This window comes from Lepus europaeus, chromosome 9, assembly GCF_033115175.1.
Source record: "Lepus europaeus isolate LE1 chromosome 9, mLepTim1.pri, whole genome shotgun sequence".
Lineage (NCBI taxonomy): Eukaryota > Metazoa > Chordata > Mammalia > Lagomorpha > Leporidae > Lepus > Lepus europaeus.
Genome location: NC_084835.1, coordinates 26,068,056 through 26,081,628, shown reverse-complemented (window position 1 = coordinate 26,081,628; position 13,573 = coordinate 26,068,056). Strand labels below are relative to the sequence as shown.

At 54.4% G+C, this 13,573-nt stretch overlaps 1 protein-coding gene across 5 annotated transcripts in view; it reads left to right on the top strand.

The window, feature by feature from the left end:
• Positions 1-13,573, top strand: part of POC1A (POC1 centriolar protein A) — a 77,103-nt gene that overhangs the window by 27,574 nt on the left and 35,956 nt on the right. For all 5 annotated transcript variants that reach the window (XM_062201016.1, XM_062201017.1, XM_062201019.1 and 2 more), the window contains exons 8-9: positions 297-365; positions 3,574-3,672. In XM_062201016.1, the coding sequence (XP_062057000.1) occupies positions 297-365; positions 3,574-3,672 (168 nt within the window). The remainder of the gene's footprint in view (positions 1-296; positions 366-3,573; positions 3,673-13,573) is intronic.

The following is a 13,573-nucleotide window of genomic DNA, read 5'->3' as shown; positions in this document are numbered from 1 at the left end:
GTGAGGACGTTGATGCCAGCGCAGCAGGGCTGCCGGCAGGGACTGCCCTGTTCTCTCATCTCTGCCCACCCTGCTCCCACGGCCTGGTCTTGGTCCTGTTGTGGTGCCTGGGAACAGAGGTCTCAGCAGCGGTGCTTGAACGTGGCACACGCAGGCTCCTTGGCTAGGGGCGGGGAGGCCTGCAGCCGATTGGCCTCTGTCCTTTACCCACTGCTGCTGTCATTCAGGAATGGTCTCTTCCCGTGCACTTAGAATCCAGAGTAACCTTTGGTGCTTGCTCTTGTTTGCTCTGCCAGGGTCCGGTCACCACTGTTGCCTTTTCAAGAACAGGAGAGTATTTTGCATCTGGAGGTTCTGATGAACAAGTAAGTAACAAATGGCTGAGGGCTCTGGGCTGATACTGCTCAGAAGTGGACAGAAGGCTGGAGGCTGTCCTGGGGATGAGCCATGTCTCCTTGGTGGCTTTCTCCTTGATGGCCATGAATTGCTTGGTGGCTTTCAGTGACCGTGAAGGCCCTGATGGAGCTTGGGTTGAGGGTGCTCAGATCCAGAGTCCTCATCACCCCAGAGTGGGTTTCTTATAGGTGCTGACCATGTGGCAGCATCTCAGGGCCCCCGCTGCTGAAACCAGCATGGGTCGGCAGGAGTCTGGGCTCTCACTGCCATGGAAAAGCTGAAGTTTTTTCCTAATTCTAAACAGTTAATAAGTATTAGATTTTTTAAAAAGAAGGTTTATTTTTATTTATTTGAAAGGAAGAGGGAGAAACAGAGAGAGAGGGAGAGATATCTTCTGTCTGCTAGTTCATTCCCCAGATGGCTGCGATGGTTGGAGCTGGGCTGATCCAAAACCAGGAACCAGAAGCTAGGCCCAAGGACCTGGGCCATCCTCTGCTGCTTTCTCAGGCACATTAGCAGAGAGCTGGATCGGAAGTGGAGCAGCTGGGACTCGAACTGGCATCCATATGGGATGCCAGCACTACAGGCAGAGACCTAGACTATGCCACAGCACCAGCCCCTAATTATTAGATCTTAAATATAGCGTGCTACTGTGTCCAGTGCAATAAGAATTTCATTTCATGCTTGTGATAGCCCTGTGGGGCAGGCTCTGTTGTCTCCCTTCTGCGGCTGAGGAATCAGTCCCAACAAATGCAGGGCAGGGACAGGGTACCAGGGTTCATCTGACTTTATTTATTTATTTGTTAAATTTTTATTTACTTTTATGTATTTGAAAGGCAGAGTCACACCAAGAGAGACAGAGAGGGAAACAGGGAGACAAAGATCTTCCTCCCACTGGTTCACTCTTCAAATGCCCACAACAGCCAGGGCTGGGAGAGGCTGGATCCAGAAGCCCAGAACTTTATCAGTGTCTCCCACATGGGAGGCAGGGACCCAAGCCCTTGAGCCATCTTCTACTGCCTTCTAGCCTATGAGCATTAACCGAAAGCTGGCTTGGAAATGGAGTAGCCAGGATTCAAACTGGCACTCTTGTGTGGAAGGCAGGTGTCCCGAGCAGCAGCTTGATCCACTGTGCCACATGCCTGCCCCTCATTGACTTTAGAGAGCTGTGCCTCTGGCCTGGGAGCCTCTACTCCAGTATCTGCTGCCCTTTGCTCCCCAGCCCACTGTACATCCTTGGGAGGGGTGTCAGAGAGGACACAGTGAGGAGGTGCTCTCCTGCCTCATCACCCTGTGCTCCTGGCCAGACTGCTAAACGGTGACCTATCTCCCAGCAGGCACTGCAAGACCAGAGCTTCCAGGGGTCTGTCTGCAGCTGGCAGCCTCTGGAGCATCGGTGGTGCCTCCTGAGGCCGGAGGAAGGCCGGCTGCTCTGAGGAGTGTCGCTGAGCGCAGTCATGCCATTGACACCTGGCCCCTGCACAGCTCCCGCGCACAGGCTGCAGGAGTCCCATCAGCCCTCCATGAGCCCTGGCCCCGGCCAAACATCAATTTCCATCACATCTCTGCCAGTAAAGCAGAGGGTGGTTGGAGGCTCCTTGACCACAGCCTGGAAAAGAGGCAGCAGGTGTTTTCTCACCGCAGCACCCGTCCTTATGCTAGCAGACGAGGGAGGAGGAAGGCACGGGGACCCCTGAGCCTGGCCGTGGAGCCCGGCTTATGGCTTAGAAGGCAGGGAATGGTACAGTAAGTAGTGTGTGGTAAAATAAATCCCCGTAGTACCAGAGCAGCCTGGCAGAAAAGAGGGCTTCTACCCAGTCTGGTACCTCCTCAGACAGCCACTGCCAGCTTTTTTTTTTTTTTTAAATGTTTTTTATTTTTATTTATGAGGTAGTAAGCAAAGAGAAATGCTTCTATCCACTGGTTCACTCCCCTAATTGCCACAATGGCCAGAACTGGTCAAGGCCAAAGCCAGGAGGCCAGGACTCCATCCTGGTCTCTCACATGGGCAGCAGGAACCCAAGCACCTGGGCCATCTCCTGCTGCCTTCCCTGGTGCCTTTGCCAGAAGCTGGGTTGGAAGCAGGGAAGCTGGGCCTCAGACACATGCTTCAGTGTGCAATGCTGCTGTTGTAGGGTGCTGCACCGCGGCGGGGGCCCCTGCTGCCGTTGGAAGTCTGCTCTGAGAGCCCATATAGAGGCATGTCGACATAATCTCTTCACTAACCACTTGACTCCTAGGAGTGTCTTCAGCAGTCATATTTGCACAGTTACACAAGGACCCACTAAACACACACTGTGTGTAAGGTGACGGATGAGAGCACCCGGCTGCCCATCTGTCTGGGTTCAGGAATCAGCAGAGCTGCTCGGGCAGTGGACAGGAGCCTCCCAGAGAACCAGGCTCACTGCTGTGTTTGACAGGGCTGTTCCCCTTGGGTCTCTTGGGTACCCAGGCCCTTAGTGCCTAGAAGCACACAGCTGTATGTGGTGATAGCCTCCAGCAGGGGGCGCTGTCGCTCCCCAGCAGAGCAGCACCCTCTGCTTTTGCATGGACTTTGGAGTGGGACATGTTTTTTCTGGCTGAGCTAAGCCTTGGGATAACGGGCTTGTTGCCGAGTGCTCCCTGGGTGCCAGTGTGTGTGCCAAGGTGTCTGGTGAGTCTCACAGCAGCCCTGTCTATGGAAGCTAGAACCATCCCCTTTTCCCAGATGGGGGAATTGAGGCATACGGCTTAAGGCCCTTGCCTGGGGCTGCACAGGAGGGGTAGAGCCAGGATCCTAAAACCCTCTCCCTGCTCTGTGGTCTGGCCTGCAATGCATGTGTTAACCCTAGTCCCAGTGTAACAAGCCAGGAGCATCTGCTTTGTGGGGAAACAGATGATGAACACGGCAATGGGACAGATGGATGAAGTAGCTTCAGGCCCTGAGGATACGACACCCGTGCCTGGTGGCGCTGCACAGTGATGCCCGTCCCTGTGGCACTTCCAGGTCCTCTTGAGGCCCAAGAGCCCACTTCCCAGGGAGATGGGGCAGACCCCAGTGTGGAGCTGAGATGTCAGGTAGGGACCACTGTCCCTCCATGGCCTGCAGCTGTGGGGGTGGCCGCTGGGCCAGTTTTCTCAAAGAAAGGAACTGACAAGGGCTTTTCTTCCCCTCATCCTGAGTGCTTGTCTTGGCAGGTAATGGTTTGGAAGAGTAACTTTGATGCTGCTGATTATGGAGAAGCCACAAAAGTACAGAGGCCCCCAGCCACGCTGGCCAGCTCTGCCAGGACTTTGGTAAGTGGTTTGGTGGGTGAGTCCTGAGCCTTGGGACTCTGGGGTGATTATAGAGACAAGAGGGGTGCCAGAGACTTAGACCAATCAGGGGAAGAGACCCCAGTCAGAGCCCGTCATCCCCCCAATGTGCCCTGGACTCTTGTGGTGTTTAGTTTCCAATCTTGAATGAGCATGTAAGACCCTGAGAGGAACTTGGAGCAAGTTGCCAGTCACTTAGCACCTTGTTCACCCAGCAGCAATGTTCCCTGGCACGTTCTGCTGCTGCATAGAGGCCTCAGGAATCAGAGGACCTCTCCCGTACTGAGCCCTGGGCGCGGGCCTCAAGTGTGGGGTTCCTAGAGGGTGCAGGGCCTAAAGCCACAGCTGGGCCCAATGGCAGAGGGCCTGGCCCTGTTCTCACTTCTTCTTCTTTTTTTTTTTTTTTTAAACCATGGAGAGGAAGTTCCTTAGCCAAGAACCATTTTTAGTATCTTTGTTGGTAAAAGGGCCTTCAGTGTTTCTAAATTAACATATTTAATATTTTTGACAGATATTTGAGGAAAATTTGATAACTGATGTAGTCTTATTAAATAAAGAGTTTACAGCTTTGGCTGAAACAAGAGGTAAAAATAAGCTTGTGAGAGCCCCAGGGTCTTAAATAGCCATGGGCTGTTTAAATCTCTCCTCTCTGGAGCTTAGAGACTGTGCCTCCCCCACAGGCGGAAACTGGCCTGGACAACAGGAAGCAGCTCGCCCAAGGCCCCCAGCAAGTCAAGGCTGGGCTGAGAATAGAAGCAGGAAGCCTCCTGAGTCCATAGTGGGGCTTTCTGTGGCTCCAGCACATGGACATCCCCTTCCCCATACACCCACACTCGCTCTGCTCTCTGTGCTGGGGCTGCCTCTGGGAATAGGTTGGTTGAGGTTTATAGTTTCTCTTTTGGTTTTTTAATTAAAAAAAAAAAAGAGTTTTTTTTAAATGTATTTATTTGAAAGGCAGAGAGAGAGACAGAGGGATCAAATTCCCATAATAGCTAAGTCTGACACAGGCTGAGGCCAGGAGCCAGGGTCTGGTCTCTCACATAGGTGCAGGGGCCATCATCTGCTATATTCCCAGGTGCATTAGCCTGATATTTTGGCCAGGAGCTGGATCAGAAGCAGAGTCGCTGGGACTTGAACTGGTACTCTGATATAGGATGCCAGCTTTGCAAGTGGTGACATAACCCGCTGTGCTACAATGTCGGCTCCAGTTTAGTTTTTCTTCCAAGGGTAGCCGCCCTGGCCTGCCTCCTGGCTTGGAGGCTTTGTTCTCTGCACTTGGATTTGTCAGAGGGTGACTGAGTTGCACGATGGTCTGCTTGCTGCCAGTTCATCTTCCACCTAGAAAGGCATTTCCAAACCACAGGGTTGGGGACCTCTGCAAGGCAGCCTGACCTCTGGACTCCCTGCCCTCTCCTCTTTGGCACTTAGGGTGAGCCAGGCATGGCCAAGGCCCTTGACATATGCTGCCCTCTTTGTTCCTTGTCAGAATAATAGAGTAAAGTCACGGCTCCGGTCTCAGAAGAGACATTTGGGGCTTACAGACTGGGCAGCCTCCCTGAGCAGGGCTGATTACCTGGAAACTGCAGGAGGCCCCCGAGGGCAGAGGTGCACTGCCGTCTGCCTGCTGAGTCTGGTTAGCTTCCACCGGCCTGACCAGGGTGATCCCGCGTGCTTGGTTGAGCTGTCTCTCGCTCTTCAGTCCTGGCTCGGAGATGGGATTGGCTTCCTGAGCTGTGGGGCCTGGTAGTCAGGACGAAGGCATGTGGAGCAGGCAACATCATTAGGACAGGATGGTGTGTGACTGGGCGAACCACTTGCCAAGACTCAGGGCAGCCACTGGTCCACACTCTACCTTCAGGACCATGTTAGAGCTGTTGTCATGTAGGGCCCAAACGGGAACCGGCTCAGAACCCTGGCTGTGTGAGCCCAGGCAAAGCACCCTTCATCCCAAGCCTCTGTTTCCACAGTGGGTCCTGAGTACCCCAGAGACAGGCTGTGAGGACCAGCTATAACGTACATGAGCTGCACTTCCCCACACAGCGACTCATTAATCTTCCAGTTGTTCTTAGGGGAAATGGGTTATTTGTCATTGTCCCTTGGGGACTTTGAGAGGACACACGGGTCCTCTTCCAGGCCCATGCCCTCACTAACAGATGCATACCCTGTGGTGCACACTGGCAGGGCTCCTCTGTTCTTGGGACTCCTGGGCCAAGAGGAGCACCAGGCTCTTTGTGGGTTTGGTTTCTTGTGGTAAAATGTATATAGTAGGCCGGTGCTGTGGCTCACTAGGCTAATCCTCCGCCTGCAGTGCTGGCATCCCGGGTTCTAGTTCCAGTTGGGGTGCTGGATTCTGTCCCGGTTGCTCCTTTTCCAGTCCAGCTCTCTGCTGTGGCCCGGGAAGGCAGTGGAGGATGGCCCAAGTGCTTGGGCCCTGCACCCGCTTGGGAGACCAGGAGGAAGCACCTGACTCCTGGCTTTGGATCGGTGCAATGCGCCGGCTGTAGCAACGATTTTGGGGGTGAACCAATGGAAGGAAGACCTTTTCTCTGTCTCTGTCTCTCTCTCTCACTGTCTAACTCTGCCTGCCAAAAAAATAAAAATAAAAAATAATGTATATAGTATAAGATTGACCATGTTAGCTACTGATAGGTGTACAGCATGGTGGCATGAAGTATATGCACGTTGGTGGTTGTTGTGCGCCGTGCGCTATCACCATCCATCTCTAGAACTTTTCACCCTCACAGACTGAGAGCTCGTGTTTGTGACCCTATGCTGTGGTTAGGTTTTCTCCTGAGACAGGAAGGGGAGCTGATGGGCGTGTTCTCGCCCTTCCTGTCAAGGACTTCTCTGGCACAGACTCCATGTCTGGCCAGGGTGTTTCAGCTCCCTAGGGAGCCAGGAACACAGCAGCTGTGTCCGTGGAGCACCCCCCCCCCCCACCTCTGCTCACACCACCCTTCCAGGAACCCAGGCTTGCTTGACCTGGGCCCTGCTTATATTTTGGACCGATCATTCGTTGTTGTTGGAGCTGCTGTGTGCCCTGTGAGATGTTTAGCAGCATCCCTGGCCTCTGCCCCCCAGGTGCTGGAAGCACGCTGCCCCCTTCCAGCTGTGATAACTCAAACTGCCTTCAGACGTTGAAAATGACACCGGGACGGGGGTGGGCATGAGAATCACTTGGATACAAAGCTGGCCTCGCAGTGAGGGAGTGGATGTGGCTGGCACTGGCTGCTGAGCAGTGAGGGGTCTGGACAGAGGCTGAGGACCCGCCGTTCTAGCCCACTTGTGTGTGTAGACTCTGCTCAGTCGGGTCAGCAGCTGTGGCTGGGTTTCTAACAGAAGCTTGTTTTGTAGGAATGTTTGGTGCCAGATCTGGAGTCTTCTAGAAGTGGTTATAACAGCAACAGCAAAGGCCTTTTGCCTTTAGCAACTTAGTTTTCTTTACTTAAACTTGGAGTGTGTTCCTTCCCTTCCTGCCCGGAGGTTTCCCTGGCTCTGAGATAAAATCTGGAGAGTGGTTTGGGGCTGACCAGCGTGGCATGACTTCTCGGAGAGCCTGGGAATGCTGCAGCCATGCCCAGGAGCTCACGCGTCTCATGGCTTCCTGTGCCTTCAGCGCCATCCGCTCGCTAGGCTGTAGGCTCTGAGGCTGCCTGAAGTGCTCTGAGCACTGAGGGGCTTGAGGAAGCCCAGTGGCTGAATGTGGCTGTTGGATTCCGGACCACTTGCCCGTTCTGGTGTGGCAGCTGAAAGCCAGGGGGGCAGGCCCAGCACAGGGCCTCGGCAGGGCTGGCCTGGGAGCCTGTGGCGGTCCCTCGGCCCTGGAAAAGCCCCTGCCCGTGACCCCTCCTCTGTCTGCTGCATTTCAACGCTGAGCTCTTGGAACGGAGGCTGTCCTTGAGCCCACTCTGCACAGAGCACTGCTCACTGCAGAGCTATTTTCAACCTCTGGTTGAAATTCACAGCTTATTTTTAGGCACATTTCATGTTGAAAAGCAAAAGCCATTTCCCAGCCATTCAGAATGAGAATAATGGGTTCCATTTTCCCTCTATTCTTGGCTGAGTTGTGCATGAGGAGGGATTTCAAGGCTTGTGGCTGGGGAACCTTCTGTGTTTGGAAAGCTGCAGATGGAGGATTCCAGGCCACGTTCTGGGCCGAGGGTGGGCAGAGAGCTCTGTGTGCTGCCCATGAGCTGCTGTGGGCTAGAGGACGGTTGGAGGGGCCCTTGAGGGCAGATGACTGCCTAGCACAGGGACTTGAGTCGGGGCAAGGGATGTGTCTGCAGGGGTCTGAGCTCAGCAGTGTTCCCTGCTACATCCTGGCCTTCTCACCCTGCCTGCCCGGATCCCTCCTCATGCTGTCTGGCATAAGGACCCCTGTGTCTTAGCTGACCTTGGATTTGGCACCTGTCCAAGCCCCAGCCACCACAGGACCGATTTCTGCCTCAGCCCCAGGAGCAGTTGTAAGCCAGTGCTAAATAGCAAGGATGCATTCATCTGGATTTACTCGTTTTCACCTTCCCTCCAAGTGGCCAAGGGCCCTGTGCGCACTGGGAAGGGAAGTTGTGCTGGGTGCGGTGGGAGGGGTGGAACACAGAGTTCGAGGTAATTCAATGAAACCAAAAAAACCCACTTCCTGAGCCCTCAGGTTGGCTGCCGTCCTGTTCAGACATTAACCTTGGGGTTTGTCTCCATTTACCCGTCACAGTCTCACTCTAAAGAGGGACACTCACCTGTGGCTTCTGGCCAGCCCATGTTTGAATTTTGCCCATACCTTGCTGGGCTGGGACCCTGGGCAAGGGACGGGCCCTCCGTGAGACCTAGCTTCCTCTTCTGTCAGATGGGGAGACGGGCCCTCCTCGCGAGAGTTCCTGCGTGGAACGTGCCAAGCAGCACTGGGCACCATGCCTAGCACAGGGCAAGTGCTCGCCCAGCTGTAGCTATTTTTAAATTATTCCTTTTCTCTCTTCTGTCCCACAGACAGCCAGTCCAGGTGACTGTGTGTTCCAAACCTGCCGTGGTGAGGGACAGCAGGCAAGGTGGGGACAGTTCTGCTCGGGGTGGTTTTGCGTGTTGAGGTGTCTCTGCAGGCCAGTGAGGTTCTTCACCCCTTGCAGGTGTTAGTTATGCTTCTCGATGACCAACGCAGCAGGAAAGCAAACCTACAGAGCAGGGTGGAAACAAAGCTGCTTTCCTCTCCCCGGCACCCAGCCCTACCACCCCATGACTCCTCAGGGCACCATGCCCGGGACCCCCAGAGTCTCAGTGCTAAAACCGCTGCCTGGAAGATGGGCCCCAAGCCTGAGGCCCGCTCTGTGGAAGGACACTGTTTCTTCTTCCTGGCTTCTCTGTCCCGAGGGTGAAGCCCTGGCACCCCCAGCCCAGCTGCCGTCTCTGCTTTGGGCACTGCCACAGGGACGGGCTGCACTTAGGGCATGCCGGGGCCCTGATTCCTGGCCTGGAGGTTTGTAGCACAGATCTTGTCCCCTGCTGAGGACCTGGGGGTCCTGGGTGCCTGCAGTGGTTGCTTGAGAGCTGGATTCTCACTCCACGTGCCTTGGGTCAGGAGTCAGAGGCTTGGGAATGGGAAAGAGAAGGGCCCCATTTCCCTGCCCATGGTTCATTTGGGCTGCTGTTATAAAATGCCATAGACTAGGTAGCTTATAAACCTATAGGCGTTTGTTTTCCAAGTTCTCGAGGCAGAGCCGTCCAAGCAAGGCACTGACAGCCTCGTTGTCTGCTAACGGCCTGTTTCCTGGTCTGGCTCTGTCCTTGCTTGGTGAAGGGCATCTTCTGTGGGGACACTAATCTCAGTCATCAGGGCTCCCCCATCCTGACCTAATGACCTCCCAGAGGCCCCACCTCCTCATCCTGTTACCTCATGGGTTAGGGTTCTGGTGTATGAATCTGGGGGGACACAAGTGTCCAGACAATGGCCGATTTGTTTCCTCGCTGGGGAGAGCATGGAGGACTCGGGTCTCCATTGGGAACACATTTCTGGCCTGGTGTTTGCTTTCAGTGGATTCGAGGTGGTGCTTAGCAGCAGGGGTGTTGTGGTGGCTTAGAGCAGGTGTGAACCCCAGATTTGTGCACCTTAGAGAGGAGCACCTTCCTTCTCCATTTGATCTCAATTCTGGCTCCCAGTTTTTTCAAGACTGTTAAGAGGGATAGAGGTGGAGTGCTGGATTTCCATCTGCTGCTAGTCAGGCGGAAGATGATGCTAAGCAGCCACACAACCTAGACGGCTGGCTGCATGGTGGCCGCCCTCCCCGGTCAGGGCGTTCCCAGGGGCTTGGCGTGCACTCTGGCTGAACAGCTGCTGTGGGAACGGGAGTGTTGGGAGAAGCAGGAGAGCAGACCCTCTCCCTTAGGGCACCATTCTGCCCAGTTTGGATGTTGTGAGACCTTATAGGACCCGGGCATTGTGGGGTGACTTGGAAATGATGGAGATTTTGTTTTCATGTTTTTTGGGGACTTACCAGGTGGTACAGCTCTTGGGTGCAGCTCGCAGGAGAAAATTTACTCCTGTCCCCTGTGCCACACAGAGGAGGAGCCTGAGCTAGAGGGCACCTGCTCGTGAGTAGCCTGGGTCCCCGTCCAGCCCAGGACCCTAGGATTGAGGTGCAGCAAAACTAAGAGAACCTGGAGAAGAACAAGAGGGACTCTTCCCATTTCTCAATGGGAGAAAGGAACACAACATTCTCAGCCCCTGGGTCAGAAATCTGGGCCTCCCTTGGTGAGTGTGCGTGTGTGTGTGTGTGCACGTGCGTACACATACCTAGACCCCTTGCAGCGCTCCTCAGGGGCCCCTGGTGTTCATAGTCCCAGCACCTTGGGTCGAGTTTGATTCTCCACCACCCATCCCTGTTATCCCTACATTCCTGTTCTGTGGGTCATCTCTAGAATACATGGGCTGTCCTGGGGCTGGACACAGGGCATTGGATGTCAGGGCACCTGGCTGGCCGGACACCTTCCTGGGAAGAGGACAGGAATCCTTCAAGAATGGCTGCCCTGGAAAGGATTCTGCCCCACTAGCAAGATGGAAGATAGCAGAAACTTGTGGCACTGGGAGCCACGCTAAGATCTTGGTTGGCAGTGAGAGCTACACTGCCCCGTGTGTTGGTCTGAGCCGTGGCTGGCGGCCAGCCCACTTTGGCATGTCCCTCCTGTAACCTCAGGCAGGCCGTGTTGACACTTCCCCACCAGTGTGCATTGCGTGCTTTGGGCATTTTCCGTTTCATGGCTCCTTCTGCAGAAGAGCATCCCTGACAGCCTTTGCTGCTTGAGGAGCAGAGTCCCGCAGGCCAGTTGCCTTACTTCCCGCTCAGCGTGCATTTGACCACTTTGCCTGGATGGAAGTCCTGGAAAGTGTTCTGGGTTTCTTGGTTTCAGTGGGAAGAAAAGGATGTGAGAAATAAAGAAGACTGCTTATTTGTTATCAAAGTACAATTTTTAAGAAAGTTGCCTGCTCGCAGTAGGGGGTCCTTGGACGGTAGCTGGGGGCAATGCAGCTGGGCAAGATCCAAGAGCACCAAGGATTCCAGTGCTCCTCCTGCCACGGGGCCCACCCAGGCCTGGGGCAGGACCCTGTCTCCTTTTCCTCCCAGAGGCCACCCCTGACTGTGCTGCCAGGCGCGATGAATAATAACGGTTCCCTGCAAGGGAGGAGCTGCCTGTGACAAGCCCGAGGACAGTGTTTGCGGAACCCCATCAGGAGATGTTGGCTGGGGAAGAGACCAGCACTCACAGTGGTTCTCGCACACTCACCCTCTGGGTCTGGGCCCCATCCGCAGGTTATCTGACTCAGTGGGGAATTTGTATTTCTGACAAAGTCCTAGGGGCCTGATTTGAGAACCACCAGTCTGTGTGAAAAGCCTGGCCCGTTTGACCTTGGCATCAGGGAAGAAGAGAGCCTGAATCTTGAGAGATGATTGGAGAATCCGTGTCCCTCTGAGCCCGCAGTAGTCCGCTGCTTCCCAGAAGAGGACAAGGGTGTGGCCGTGGTTCTGCTCTCTGTGCAGTGCTGAAAGACATGTCAGTGCTGCCCATGGACCGTTTAAACCAAAAGGCACCTGCCAGGCTCTGTTCAAAACCAGGCAGGCAGCCATGGTTACTCCCAGCTAAGGATGTGAGTAAAAAGGAAGACGGAACTTGCTGCAGCCCTGCCACGGGTCTCTGCTGGGTCTGTCATCCCATCGCAGCCCCTTTCCTACCTGTTCCCACTGCTGCCATTAATCTGTTTGCCCTTTCTTGAGTCCACATTCTCTGGCCACCTGTCCCTGCATTGTCCTTGCTGTCTCTCCTGCTGTCTGTGTCCTCCAAAGACTCTGCTGGACTTTAGGCTGGCTGATAGCTGAGTCTGACACCTGAGCAGCAGACAGCCAGGGTGTCTGTGTCTCAGTATTCAGTGCCTACAGGTGGCAAGAGTGGGACAAGCCCTGAAACAGCAGTGACAGGGGCTGATGGTGATTTCCTGTCACTGGAAAATCCCCATCTTGTCCACAAGCAAGTAGTTCCCTGTCCAGGGGAGAGTTGCATTATGGGAGGAAGGAGGCCTGTTGAATGGGAGGTGTGTTCTCCGACATCCAGAGCAAGGCATGTTAAGACAGTCACAGCATCAGGAGGATGGAGGAGGGCGACTCAGGAATCCAGACCTTAGGTCCAGCTCGGTGTGCGTTGGGACACAGCTGGCATGTAAACCTGGCCACACACATCCCTTGGAGAGCTGTGTCACCTCTTTGAAGAGTCCCAGAACTACTTGGGGGTTTCCTTTCCCCTGGAAACAAAGCTTAGTTTCCAGGTTCTTGACGATTCTACATCTGCATGTGAAGAGACGAGTCTGGATGGGAGGACAGAGGACAGAGGGGTCTCCACATTGGGAGCTTTGCTGCGAGGCACATGGGAGCCGGGCACAGCCAGGCTGCATGCCACTTAGCACCTGTCATTTCAGCCATGGGGGCCCCTGCTGTGACACTGCCATCTTGCTGGTGGCACTGCCGAGCCATCTGCAGCTCGTCAGCCCACGCTGACGGGTCGTTCTACACAAGATCCCACAGGGCCCCAGAAGAGCCTCGCACCGGTTGTGTGGTGCAAAACGGGCAGACAAAAATTGAGGCCTTTGGCCTGTGAGATGCTCTCCTTTTTAATTTCCCCCTTTGTTCCATTCCATTTTTTAAGCCCAGAAACCTGAAAGTACAAGACTTGAGCCACACGTAGAGATGTCTATTGCTTAATCTGACCGTGATTCTCTGGGCCACTGTCCCCTGTTCCCAGTGAAGTTACATTTATCCTTTCAGTCTCTTTCCAAACGGCACCTCTTCTACGCAGCCCTCCTGGAAGCCAGCAGACTGAGTTCCTCCTTCCCCTCCTATCTCGAGTAGAAGCACCCTGCTCCCTGGAGTGGCCCCTCTCTCGTTGCCAGTTATTTACAGGTCTAACTTGTCTCCCGGGTGGCGGGGCCTCTGCTCTGCCCATGGTGTCCAGCATGTGCCTGGGGCCTGGAATGCCAGGAGGACATGTGCCTTGCTGCTGCGAGGCTGCAGGCAGGCTGTGACTCTCCTGTGGGCATTCCTGAAGGTCCCAGACTAAATGCAGGAAGCCGGTTTTTGTCCTCATCTGTCAGTTCGGCAGCACGCGGCATGGAGTGATAGGGGCAGTGATCGGGCAACAGAGGGAGGCAGAAGCTGCGTGCCTGGACTCGAGTTTGAGAACTTCTTTCCATTTTAAATGGAAAAAAACCCTTTGCAGTTTATATTTTCCAGATTGGATAGCAGCATTGCCCATGTGGTGTAAGGGTGTTGGATAGTGCCTGTGTTTATGTTCTTATTGGTTACCATGGAAAAAAATCAGAATAGATGGTTTCCATGGAGATTATCTTACAATT